This window comes from Oncorhynchus mykiss, chromosome 8 (assembly GCF_013265735.2).
Source record: "Oncorhynchus mykiss isolate Arlee chromosome 8, USDA_OmykA_1.1, whole genome shotgun sequence".
Taxonomy (NCBI): domain Eukaryota; kingdom Metazoa; phylum Chordata; class Actinopteri; order Salmoniformes; family Salmonidae; genus Oncorhynchus; species Oncorhynchus mykiss.
In genome coordinates, this window is record NC_048572.1 from 86037886 (window position 1) to 86050914 (window position 13029).

General features: G+C 44.8%; 1 protein-coding gene and 1 long non-coding RNA gene across 3 annotated transcripts in view; both read right to left on the minus strand.

Moving 5' to 3' along the window:
• Nucleotides 1-11825, minus strand: part of LOC110530824 (netrin-G1-like) — a 141889-nt gene extending 130064 nt beyond the window's left edge. For both annotated transcript variants that reach the window (XM_036986619.1, XM_021614107.2), the window contains exon 1: nt 11468-11825. In XM_036986619.1, coding sequence (XP_036842514.1) covers nt 11468-11731 — 264 coding nt within the window. In that variant the 5' untranslated portion in view covers nt 11732-11825. The remainder of the gene's footprint in view (nt 1-11467) is intronic.
• A 126-nt stretch (nt 11826-11951) lies between these two features.
• Nucleotides 11952-13029, minus strand: part of LOC110530823 — a 24153-nt gene continuing 23075 nt past the window's right edge. Inside the window, exon 4 of the long non-coding RNA XR_005052992.1 lies at nt 11952-12970. This is a non-coding gene — a long non-coding RNA (uncharacterized LOC110530823). The remainder of the gene's footprint in view (nt 12971-13029) is intronic.

The following is a 13029-nucleotide window of genomic DNA, read 5'->3' on the forward strand; positions in this document are numbered from 1 at the left end:
TAACTTTCTATCAGCTAGCTCTCTTGATGTAATCATTAATTAACTAGCTAACTTCCTATCAGCTAGCTCTCTTGATGTAATCATTAATTAACTAGCTAACTTCCTATCAGCTAGCTCTCTTGATGTAATCATTGTAAATGAATAACACAGTCTCCAAATGCATTTTGTAGATAACAGCCAGAGAAGAGGGTGACATTGCAGCTCCAGCTGTCAGTAAATGGACAGTGTAGATTAGTGGTAGACTAGTGGACAGGGCAGGTCATATTGAGGGAGGACATTAGGAAGAGATTCTACAGTTCCAGTCCCTAGAGGGGAAAACTTTGAAGAGCAAGAGATAATAGCAAAATATTATTCAGTGCTGTCTAATTTTAGAATAATGAAGCCTGTTTTCTTTGTGATGTTTTCTGTCCTCAGATACTGTATGGAAAGCTTTAAAAGCCTGTTTGTAGATGAAAAGAGAGGTCCCAATGAATGTCACAAGAGACTAACAGTTTATCTTATATCCCATGGGTTATATGTGTAGGCCTACCTATGTTAGGGTTATGTTGTATACAAAAATACAGTTAAACATCACACACAATGTATAAACCTATTACAATTGGAGCTGACCAACCCTGCTGGAGGTCTGCTGGGTGCAGGGTCCTGTTTTCAGCCCAGTAATAACACACCTGATTCAACTCATCAAATCTAATGAGTTGATAATCAAGTGTGCTATTACTGGGCTGGAATAGAAGTCTGTTCCTCCAGTAGATCTATTACTGGGCTGGAATAGAAGTCTGTTCCTCCAGTAGATCTATTACTGGGCTGAAATAGAAGTCTGTTCCTCCAGTAGATCTATTACTGGGCTGGAATAGAAGTCTGTTCCTCCAGTAGATCTATTACTGGGCTGGAATAGAAGTCTGTTCCTCCAGTAGATCTATTACTGGGCTGGAATAGAAGTCTGTTCCTCCAGTAGATCTATTACTGGGCTGGAATAGAAGTCTGCTCCTCCAGTAGATCTATTACTGGGCTGGAATAGAAGTCTGCTCCTCCAGTAGATCTATTACTGGGCTGGAATAGAAGTCTGTTCCTCCAGTAGATCAGGGAGCAACGTTGGCCACCACTGGTATGGAGTTTATCTTGTTCCCCTGAAATGATGCATCGGTAATAATCGCCTGCTTGTTGCCACTCAATTATATATTGTTGTTTAGACTAAGATTTCTCATATTTAAATACAAGTTAGTTTATCACTTCAAAATGTTTAAATAAAGTGTTAAATCTTTGAAGTGAAGTAATTTTAAACTTGCTTTAATTGTTAAAGTATTACTCTAACTGAACTAGTGTCAATGTTGATTAATCACATATCACAATCCTACAATAAAGAGAGGAAGGCGATCTGTCTATAATGTGTCTGTGTTCCTGTGTTGTTCTCTAATGTGTCTGTGTTCCTGCGTTGTTCTCTAATGTGTCTGTGTTCCTGTGTTGTTCTCTAATGTGTCTGTGTTCCTGTGTTGTTCTCTAATGTGTCTGTGTTCCTGTGTTGTTCTCTAATGTGTCTGTGTTCCTGTGTTGTTCTCTAATGTGTCTGTGTTCCTGTGTTGTTCTCTAATGTGTCTGTGTTCCTGTGTTGTTCTCTAATGTGTCTGTGTTCCTGTGTTGTTCTCTAATGTGTCTGTGTTCCTGTGTTGTTCTCTAATGTGTCTGTGTTCCTGTGTTGTTCTCTAATGTGTCTGTGTTCCTGTGTTGTTCTCTCAAATCAACATTTCCTTTGTGTCCGGTGGTAAGATCTCCAACCTGTTTGATTTGATTGTCTCTCTGTCTCAGTATATCAGCCATGTGAATCCATTGTGCCGCTTATCATATGGCAGGGATCACCAATGCAGCCATAGGCCGACAGTATGATGTCATTACTTGCCTTGAGGGCATCTGTGATCTGAAGCAGAGAATAGCTCAAACACACACATTGTTGACATGTTGAGCTATATGTTCTCAATTTAAAATGAAGCCAGTAGACAATGTATATGAGGCAAACCATATACCAGATTTTGTACATGTCTATTAGGTGCTGACATAAAACCTTGTTTAGTGCAAATCGAACCCACCTAATGTTGTACAGTATGAAAGTAAGGAGATGACATTTAGGCTACAGGAGATGAGCATTACAGGTATCATATATGAGGTTAATTAAATTAAATTAATTTTTAGCAATGTTGCTTCCAAAATGATTCCAGATGGTTCTGTTAGATTGACAGAACATGGTTGCTCTATGTATCACTGACTCTGGAGAAGCTAGTGACTATGCTAAAACTGATAGCCTTTTAGATCAATAATATTCCGTTTTTATTAACATTTCATTCGCTTTTTAATCGTGAGAGAAATTGAACTAGCTAATAGCTTTACACCTCGGTAGCTTACAAGGTTAGCTAACATTTCTCAAAAACAAACCTCATTGTGGTTTTGCTACACTTCTTGTCCCTCATGCTAGCCAGATGAACGTGGCCACAATATCACTCCAAAAAATAAAATAATATTGAATTATGTTCAGCATTGTAGATGATTTATCTCCTCGTGCTTTAGCGCATGTCAAAACAACAGAGAAAAGCAGTGAAAACGGCGTCCTGCGCCACATTTCAACGGGTAAATAGCGTTTCGCATGGTGGAGACAGACGAGGACACTGGATCGATGAGGAGGCCGACCATTAAGAAGTGAGTGAGAAGATGGTGGGGCAATGGATATGGAGCTTGAGATAAAACAACGGGGGCACAAATTAGTGGAGACGACGGAGGATGTGAGCCAGAGAGGAAGAAGTGAAGCAAGATGGTTCATCCGATCCCAAATCTGTCCTGGAAAAGAAGACCGCAAAGTGAGAACACTCTCTCACACACACACACACACCCGCACGTCTCCATCTCCCAGACCATGAGGCCCTATACAGGGAATGCTAAAATCGTCCCAGTTCAAGCGCTGTGCAGGAATAATATTCATCAGTTGATTTACAGAAACATTTAAACATTTAAAAGAGGGGAAAACAATGAGGTAAAAAAGGATTAGCAGCAGAGTGAGAGAATACATGACTCCTCCTCTCCCTCCTCATCTCCCTCCTCTCCCTCCTCATCTCCCTCCTCCTCTCCCTCCTCATCTCCCTCCTCCCTCTCCTCATCTCCCTCCTCCCTCTCCTCCTCTCCCTCCTCCTCTCCCTCCTCCCTCTCCTCATCTCCCTCATCATCTCCCTCATCTCCCTCCTCATCTCCCTCATCTCCCTCCTCCTCTCCCTCATCTCCCTCCTCCTCTCCCTCATCTCCCTCCTCATCTCCCTCCTCATCTCCCTCATCTCCCTCCTCATCTTCCTCCTCCCTCTCCTCATCTCCCTCCTCCTCTCCCTCCTCCCTCTCCTCATCTCCCTCCTCCCTCCTCCCTCTCCTCATCTCCCACCTCCCTCTCCCTTCTCATCTCCCTCCTCCCTCTCCTCCTCATCTCCCTCCTCCCTCTCCTCATCTCCCTCCTCCCTCTCCTCATCTCCCTCCTCTCCCTCCTCATCTCCCTCCTCTCCCTCCTCATCTCCCTCCTCATCTCCCTCATCATCTCCCTCCTCCTCTCCCTCATCTCCCTCCTCCCTCTCCTCCTCTCCCTCCTCCCTCTCCTCATCTCCCTCCTCCTTCTCCTCCTCTCCCTCCTCATCTCCCTCTCCCCATCTCCCTCCTCCCTCCTCATCTCCCTCCTCCCTCTCCTCCTCCCTCTCCTCATCTCCCTCCTCTCCCTCCTCCTCTCCCTCCTCCTTCTCCTCCTCCCCATCCTCATCTCCTTCATCCCCCTCATCCCCCTCCTCTCGGGGACTCTGGGGACATGTTGCATGTCATCTCAGTGTCTCACTGTGAAGTGGAGCGGTGATGATGTGGTTGGAAGGGGCAGTGTTTGTGTGTGTGTGTGTGTGTGTGTGTGTGTGCGTGTGTGTGTCTACATGCATGTCTGTGTGCAGCGGTGCGGGGATGATGTGACGGGGGCAGTTCAGAATAAAGTCAAGGTTACAGGGTGATGGGGGAGCTAAACACTGTGGCTGTCTCCAAATAAATATATGGATGAGAGAGAGAGAGAGAGAGAGAGGAGAGGTGTTGGGGAGAGGAGGAAAAGGAGTGATGGGAGAGAGAGAGAAACAGAGAGAGGGATGGACATGATCTTCTCCTCCCATCCTAAGCTCTTCCAGACATAACATGATGAACTCTTTCTCTCCTTTCTCCGAGAGCAGAAACGAGTTCAGAAGAATTACTGTAATCTACAGAGTCAAAGCCTACAGACAGCAGCAGAATTAGTCGCTACTTGTGCATCGGCCTCCTAGTGATGCTTTGTGACTTGCTTTGCATCCCTATGGCCCTTGTAAAAAGTAGTGCACTATTTAGGTCAGGGTTTGTCAACTAGGTTTAGCATTGTGACAAATGTCTTCTGAGCTAATAGTCGGTGGGACAGAACACAATTTAGTATGTAGTATTAGCACAATTAATTGACCTACGCTATAAATTGAACAACATTTTTAGTACATAATAAATTCAGTGATTACGCTCATAAAATCACCATGCCTCTCTTCAATTATTATTTTGTTTGTCTATTTCTCTGTGCGTTGATTGGTGGGGAAAACAGGTCTACGTAGCATCCTATCGGCCACACTACTTGTTTAACGGTCAACATTCGTTCAGAGCAATTAACTTGTTAGGCAAGACAAAATGTCGCTCTCATAAAGTATCAAAAAGAAAGGTGGATCATGAAAATCGAAGTTTCAGGGAAGAGAAGACATGCGTTCATATTTTCCCAATGCCAAGCCAGCGTGTCTTATATGCAATGAAAATATAGCTGTTGGCAAGGAATTCGATCTCAGACGTAATTATGAATCTAAGCATGGTACTTTCAAAGTGGCTTTCGATCACCAGACAAGAGGCCCGACACAGAAACATCGAAGCGTTAATAACCGCAAGCTGCACGTACAGCTTTTTTTGGGGGCCTGACATATTCGGTCACTTAAACGGGTTAAATCTCCAGTCACACGGAAGAGGGGGAACAGTCGTGGACATGGTGGGAAAAACTTGAAGCCTTTACTAGGAAGTTGAAGTTGTTCGATTTGGACTTGTCATCTGGAAGGCTACTGCACTTCAGCACACTGAAGAAACGACAGGCAGAGGGACCAGGCCACAGCATGGTAGATTTCATCAATCAGCTGAGGGACAATTTATCCAGGAGCTTTGAAGACTACAGCATGCCCAATGATATAATTGCGTTTGTACGTGATCCTATCACAGTCCGTCCAGGTGGAGAATTCTCCTCCCTTGCTAAGAAAACGATACCCTCGCTGAATTCAAACGGAGCCGATAGAGACAAATCAGGAATGCGCTCAGTAGTCCTTGTGTGCGTTTTGGGTGACATGCTCAGAGGAATACAGCCAATAAAGAAACTCCATTTGACAACTATGGTTGGATCAATTTACACCTACCTGCGAGTCGTCCTTTTCCTCTATGAACGCAGTACAAAACTCACGAAAGGAACTGGCTTTCACATAGGTAAATCAAGGGATGCCTGCGCATCAAAATCACGTGCATCTCACGCAAACATCCACCAGATTGTGTCCGAGGGGTAATGCAACGTCTCCCATTGAATGAGTATAGTGGCCTATTTGACTATATCTAGTAAATACTAACATTATTTTGAGTGCTTTTCTAAGAATATTTAGGTCTCAATCTGTCAGTATTTTCTGTTTGTTCTGTCGTTACAGGAGCAGGCTATTCCGATACAGACATAGAGATCGCCTTTTTTTCTTAAAATTATTGTTTTATGTAGGATGATAGGTTTTTGGCCAGTTGCAATTGTAAAAATTTTATTTTTTTAAAATCCCACTTCTATTAGGCCATGTATTTTTTGATGGTGAAAGATGCTGGTAAACCTCATAGCCTACCCCAGCCAGCTAGTTATTTTAGATCGGCCTAGGCTCGGGAAGAAATGTATTCCAATGAAGCCCTCTTGATGTTTGTAAAGTCAAATTAAAATGAAGATTATTGTTTTAAATAAATTGATCGACTGGTGTAGGTTTTCTCCATCTATCGCTGTGCAACACTTGCATACCAAGTTAGCTATATTTTTGATTGCGCTGTGGTTGTAGCTTTACGTTTCAGCACCGCAAAAATGGTCCGCTGCCTGCTTTATTAGTTGACTGTCTCCTGCATTCTCTCTCCTCATGAATGAAATTCAAATGTAACTTTTGCATTATTTAGGCAGTGTAACTTCCTTCTTGGAACATTACTGTCATGAAACAGCAGGGAGCAGGTCTCGAGGCCGAGGTCCGGCGCGCTATCGACTGTGCAGCAAAAGCATGCTCGTGCGGCAGAGTCGATTTCCGCGCTTATAAACCCAGGGTCGTTACACTACATTTGGGAGTTTTTGCATCTCGGGTCCGATCATTTTTTTAAATTATATTCATAATTCATTTTGGGGGCTTTGGGGTGGCCAAATAATAGTGTTGGCGGGCCAGACTTGGCCAGTTGGGGAACCCTGATTAAATCAAAATTAAGTAATTGCCGTAATAATAATTGCTGTAATAACATGTAGCTGTTGGAAAAACACCATTAAATCCACCTCAACCAATTATGGCTGGTTCTTTGCGAGATATTTATTAATGTCATTTAGAGTGTTTAAACTCTGTGTTTTTTTCCAAGACTCGTCCTGCAGCATTAATAGTCCTAGTTTATTAGGCCCAGGGGCTGGTGTGTGTGTGTGTGTGTGTGTGTGTGTGTGTGTGTGTGTGTGTGTGTGTGTGTGTGTGTGCGTGCGTGCGTGCCTGTGTGTGCCTGTGTGTGTGTGTGCCTGTGTGTGTGTGTGTGTGTGTGTGTGTTTTTTATCTCTTCACTATTCAAACAGTTCTAAGTAGATCATTTAGTATATTTAATGAAACTAATGGGTAACACTTACATTAAGTTCCCTCAATACTATGTAACTAAACAGTAATAACTACAGTAGTTATTACTGTTTAGTTACTTAGTAATACCTCTAACTACTGTAGTTATTACTGTTTAGTTATAGTAATACCTATGTAACTACTGTAGTTATTACTGTTTAGTTACATAGTAATACCTCTAACTACTGTAGTTATTACTGTTTAGTTATAGTAATACCTATGTAACTACTGTAGTTATTACTGTTTAGTTACATAGTAATACCTCTAACTACTGTAGTTATTACTGTTTAGTTACATAGTAATACCTCTAAATACTATGTTGTTACTACGGTTATTACTGTTTAGTTACATAGTAATAAGGGAACTTAAAATGTAAAGTGTTTGCCAACTAATGTAAACGTGAACCTATTTTCATTTCATATGTAACAAACAAATAAACTTGAGGAATTCAATGGGGAACCAATCCAATCTACAATGGATCCTTTATATGTCTGTCTTGTTCGTTACACAATATGGAAATAATGTAATTTTCTCTAAATGGAATGTACCTTTGGCTAAAGCGACGATCTACAAACCTTATTCATCTTCTGTGTGAATATACATTACCTCAGATCCACACAGAGAGAGTATATAACACTACAGCACACAACCCCACAGGAAAGAGCTCATTGTTTTTACACATCCTCCTTCTAAAGCAGCGTGTCTAATAATATAAACAGGGTGTCTAATAATATAAACAGGGTGTCTAATATTAATAACAGGGTGTCTAATATTAATAACAGGGTGTATAATAACAACAGGGTGTCTAATAATAACAACAGGGTGTCTAATAATAATAAGAGGGCTAACTCACGGACGCTGCGCACCTGTCCTCTCCTGTCGTCTCCTCTCCTCTCCTCTCCTGTCCTCACCTGTTGTCTCCTCTCCTGTCCTCTCCTGTCCTGTCCTCTCCTGTCCTCACCTGTTGTCTCCTCTCCTGTCCTCTCCTGTCCTCTCCTGTCCTGTCCTCTCCTCACCTGTCCTCTCCTCTCCTGTCCTCTCCTATCCTCACCTGTCCTTTCCTGTCCTCTCCTGTCTTCATCTGTCCTCTCCTATCCTCTCCTGTCCTCTCCTATCCTCACCTGTCTTCACCGGTCTTCTCCTGTCCTCTCCTGTTCTCATCTGCCATATCCTGTCCTCTCCTCTCCTGTCCTCTCCTATCCTCACCTGTCCTCTCCTATCCTCACCTGTCATCTCCTGTCCTCATCTGTCCTCTCCTGTCATCTCCTGTCCTCTCCTATCCTCTCCTGTCGTCACCTGTCCTCTCCTGTTCTCATCTGTCCTCTCCTGTCCTCTCCTGTCCTCACCTGTCCTCTCCTGTTTTCACCTGTCCTCACCTGTCCTCTCCTGTCCTCTCCTGTCCTCTCCTGTCCTCACCTGTCCTCATCTGTTGTCTCCTGTCCTCTCCTGTCCTGTATTGTCCTATCTCTCTGTCCTGTCATTTCCTGTCTCCCTGTCTGGTCCTGTCTCTCTATTCTGGTCCTGTCTCTCTGTCCTGTCACATCCTGTCTCTATGTCCTGTTCTGTCTCTCTGTCTGGTCCTGTCTCTTTGTCTGGTCCTGTCTGTCTGTCCTGTCATATCCTGGCTCTATGTCCTGTTCTGTCTCTCTGTCTGGTCCTGTCTCTCTGGCTTGTATTCCTGTTTTCCTGTCCTGTCTCTCCGTCCTGTCCTGTTCTGTGCTGTCTCTCTCTCCTGTCTCTCTGTCTTACCCTGTCCTGTACTGTACTGTTCTGTCCTGTCCTCCTGTACTGTCCTGTCCTGTCTTTCTGTCCTGTACTTTGCTGTCCTCCTGTCCTGGTCTGTCCTGTCTCTTTGTCCTAACCTGTCCTATTGTACTGTCACGTCCTGTTCTCCTGTACTGTACTATCCTGTCTCTCTGTCCAGTACTGTCCTGTCTCGCTGTCCTGTCTCTTTGTTCTGTACTCTACTGTCCTGTCCTCCTGTCCTGTCTATCTGTCCGGTACTGTCCTGTTCTCCTGTACTTTCCTGTCCTGTCTGATCTCTGTCCTCTCTGTCCTATCCTGTCTCTCTGTCCTGTCCTGTCTCTCTGTCCTGTTCCTCTCCCTTTCCTAACTTGTCCTGTTCTGTCCTGTGTGTCTCTCCTGCCCTGTACTGTCATGTCCTTTGTATCTGTCCTGTAATGTCATGACCTGTCCTGTCCTGTGTACCAGTCTCTGTCCTGTCTCTGTCCGGTCTCTGTCCTGTGTATCTGTCTCTGTCCTGTCCATCTGTCCTGTCTATCTGTCCTGTCTCTGTCCTGTGTATCTGTCCTGTCTCTGTCCTGTGTATCTGTCTCTGTCCTGTCCTGTACTGTTCCACACACACTACCTCAAACTCCTATGTGGCACATTGTATCTTTGGCAGAAGTAGTTCTCCAACCAATATATGGGAAAGTAAGGATCAGGATTAAACTGGAAGCAAAGGGACTCTGAAAGTCATAAGGGAATCACAGAGGTATCACACAGGAATCACAGCTGAATCACACAGGAATCACACAAGAATCACAGAGGTATCACACAGATGAATCACAGAGGTATCACACAGGAATCACACAAGAATCACAGAGGTATCACACAGGAATCACAGAGGTATCATACAGAAATCACAGATGAATCACAGCTGAATCACACAGGAATCACACAGGAATCACACAGGAATCATACAGAAATCCCAGATGAATCACAGAGGTATCACACAAGAATCACAGAGGTATCACACAGATGAATCACAGAGGAATCACACAGGAATCACAGATGAATCACAGAGGTATCACACAGAAATCACAGATGAATCACAGAGGTATCACACAGAAATCACACAGGTATCACACAGGTATCACACAGAAATCCCAGATGAATCACAGAGGTATCACACAGGAATCACACAGGAATCACAGATGTATCACACAGAAATCACAGATGAATCACAGAGGTATCACACAAGAATCACATATGAATCACACAGATGAATCACAGAGGTATCACACAGGAATCACAGCTGAATCACACAGGAATCACAGATGAATCACAGAGGTATCACACAAGAATCACACATGAATCACACAGATGAATCACAGAGGTATCACACATGAATCACATAGGTATCACACATGAATCACATAGGTATCACACAGGAATCACAGATGAATCACAGAGGTATCACACAAGAATCACACATGAATCACACAGATGAATCACAGAGGTATCACACATGAATCACATAGGTATCACACATGAATCACATAGGTATCACACAGGAATCACACAGGAATCACAAAAGGTATCTCAGTGGAATCACAAAAGAAGGAAAAATTCATTATTTTTTGGCAACATAATCAACATTACCTTGTGTTGTTACTGCGTGTAAGGACTACTGTATTATAAAAAAACAACTTTCAGAACTGTGTTGATAAACTGATCAGCAAGCTGCTTCAATGAGCCACCAGCATTGTCCTCAAACAGACAGACAGTCAGACATAATGGTATTGGTGACACAAGGGCAGAGGTGCAGAGACCACGCCTGCTCTCCTCTCCTATCCATCTAGTCATGATGAAATTCTGGAAGTCTGGCGGTAGGGAATTAGTTCCTTTGTCCCGAGCATGCAGCACGGGGCCTTGTGATTGGCTGACACGAGCTCATCTACAGAACATGCTCTCCACATTGCCATAGTAACTGTGGGAGGCTTCTGAGACTAAGGCCAGGAGTACCAGTCAGGACTGTGTGCCCGCTAAGCATGTCAACAGATAAAAACAGAATATCTTAAATGCGCACACACACACACACGCACACACACACATACCCTCCTACTCGGCGACGCTCTTCTCTCTCTTTCATCTTGCCGAGCTACTAAATGTCTCTGTGCCATCTGGAGTTTGAGAAGGAAAAGAGCTTTCAGGAGCCACTTTTTATTTTAACGACAGACTGTGCAGATCCTCATTCTAATCAAAGATCTCCATCTACTCATGATATCACCGTACACAGCGGGGCAACTTCCCGCTCACTGTCCTATACAGGCGTCAAACAACAAGAGCAGGATGGGGATCTATTCCAAGAACAACACTATCCCACTGTCACCCCTCCACACACACACGCACAGCAGTATGTGTGTGTGCATACATCCCGTTGTGTAGGTGTACGAGTCCATTCATCTTGTTGCCCAGTCCAGTCCACTAAGTCCAGTCAGAGACTCAGCACAGTACGTGGGTTGGAACCTACCTTCTCATTCATCACAGTGATGGCCTAGTTAACAGTGGGTTAACTGCCTTGAATAGGGGCAGAACAATAGATTTTAACCTTGTCAGCTCGGGGGATTCGATCTTGCAACCTTTCAGGTAGTAGTCTAACGCTCTAACCACTAGGCTACCTACCGCCCCAGTGTGTCCATACAAGTTTGTGTGTGTGTGTGTGTGTGTGTGTGTGTGTGTGTGTGTGTGTGTGTGTGTGTGTGTGTGTGTGTGTGTGTGTGTGTGTGCGTGTGTGCGCGCGTGCGTGTATCTTTCACCATCACGGTACTCACCAGTGTGCAGTATGTCTCAGGTGGGTCTCCACAGGTGATATTGGGCGGGTCCAGGCTGACGGTCAGGTACTTGGTCATGACTGTAGCTTCTGGTTGACAGGCCATGTAGTCCCACGTTAACCCTTCCTCTGTGTAGATCCGACTCTTACACACGTCATAGTGGGACCAAGCAGCTGGGTATTGCTGCATGGCCACACACACACTCACGCACACACTTACACACACACAAACCGCCTGCAGTGTCAAAATCTCCGGACAACGCATCGCAGGTTTCTCTTTTGTCCGTCCTATCGTGACAAAGTGGCTGGTTTTTACTGTCCCTTTGTACTCACACAAAGAGGAGATGGACAGAGAGAAGATGGACTGAAAGAGAAGATGGACAGAAAGAGAAGATGGACAGAGAGAAAATGGACTGAAAGAGAAGATGGACAGAGAGAAGATGGACAGAGAGAAGATGGACAGAAAGACAAGATGGACAGAGAGAAGATGGACTGAGAGAAGATGGACAGAGAGAAGATTGACAGAGAGAAGATGGACAGAAAGTACTTTGGAAAGACGGTTCCCAACTTCAAAAGGTGGGAAGCGGGGGCTCCATGTTACTGTGTGTGAGCAGCTTCAGACTACAGTTATTCCTCTTCGTTTACTGGTCTTTGTGGGACCAGGGAGAAGCTAAAGTCACTGCTGTGTGACCAGGGAGAAGCTACAGTCACTGCTGTGTGACCAGGGAGAAGCTACAGTCACTGCTGTGTGACCAGGGAGATGCTAAAGTCACTGCTGTGTGACCAGGGAGAAGCTACAGTCACTGCTGTGTGACCAGGGAGATGCTAAAGTCACTGCTGTGTGACCAGGGAGAAGCTACAGTCACTGCTGTGTGACCAGGGAGAAGCTACAGTCACTGCTGTGTGACCAGGGAGAAGCTACAGTCACTGCTGTGTGACCAGGGATAAGCTAAAGTCACTGCTGTGTGACCAGGGAGATGCTAAAGTCACTGCTGTGTGACCAGGGAGAAGCTACAGTCACTGCTGTGTGACCAGGGAGAAGCTACAGTCACTGCTGTGGGACCAGGGAGAAGCTACAGTCACTGCTGTGTGACCAGGGAGAAGCTACAGTCACTGCTGTGTGACCAGGGAGAAGCTACAGTCACTGCTGTGTGACCAGGGAGAAGCTACAGTCACTGCTGTGGGACTAGGGAGAAGCTACAGTCACTGATGTGCGACCAGGGAGAAGCTACAGTCACTGCTGTGCGACCAGGGAGAAGCTACAGTCACTGCCGTGCGACCAGGCTGTTGTTTTTCTGGTTAAAGGTTGAGAGTGTGTCAGAAGGTAACGTTGTTCAGAAGTGTTGATTGTTGTTAATTGTTTTTGAAGAGTTCAACGATGGGTCGGGGACGGTGTGGAGGGGTGGAGCCAACCTGTTGGCTGTATCTTCATCAACCAATCAGTTTGTATGGTCTCAGGTTGGGGTGTTGTCAATCATTGTTGTCACTGTGGTCAGTCAGTGCTCTGTGGGAGAGGAGGAGAGGAGGTTATCTGACAGACAATGCTCTGTGGGAGAGGAGGTT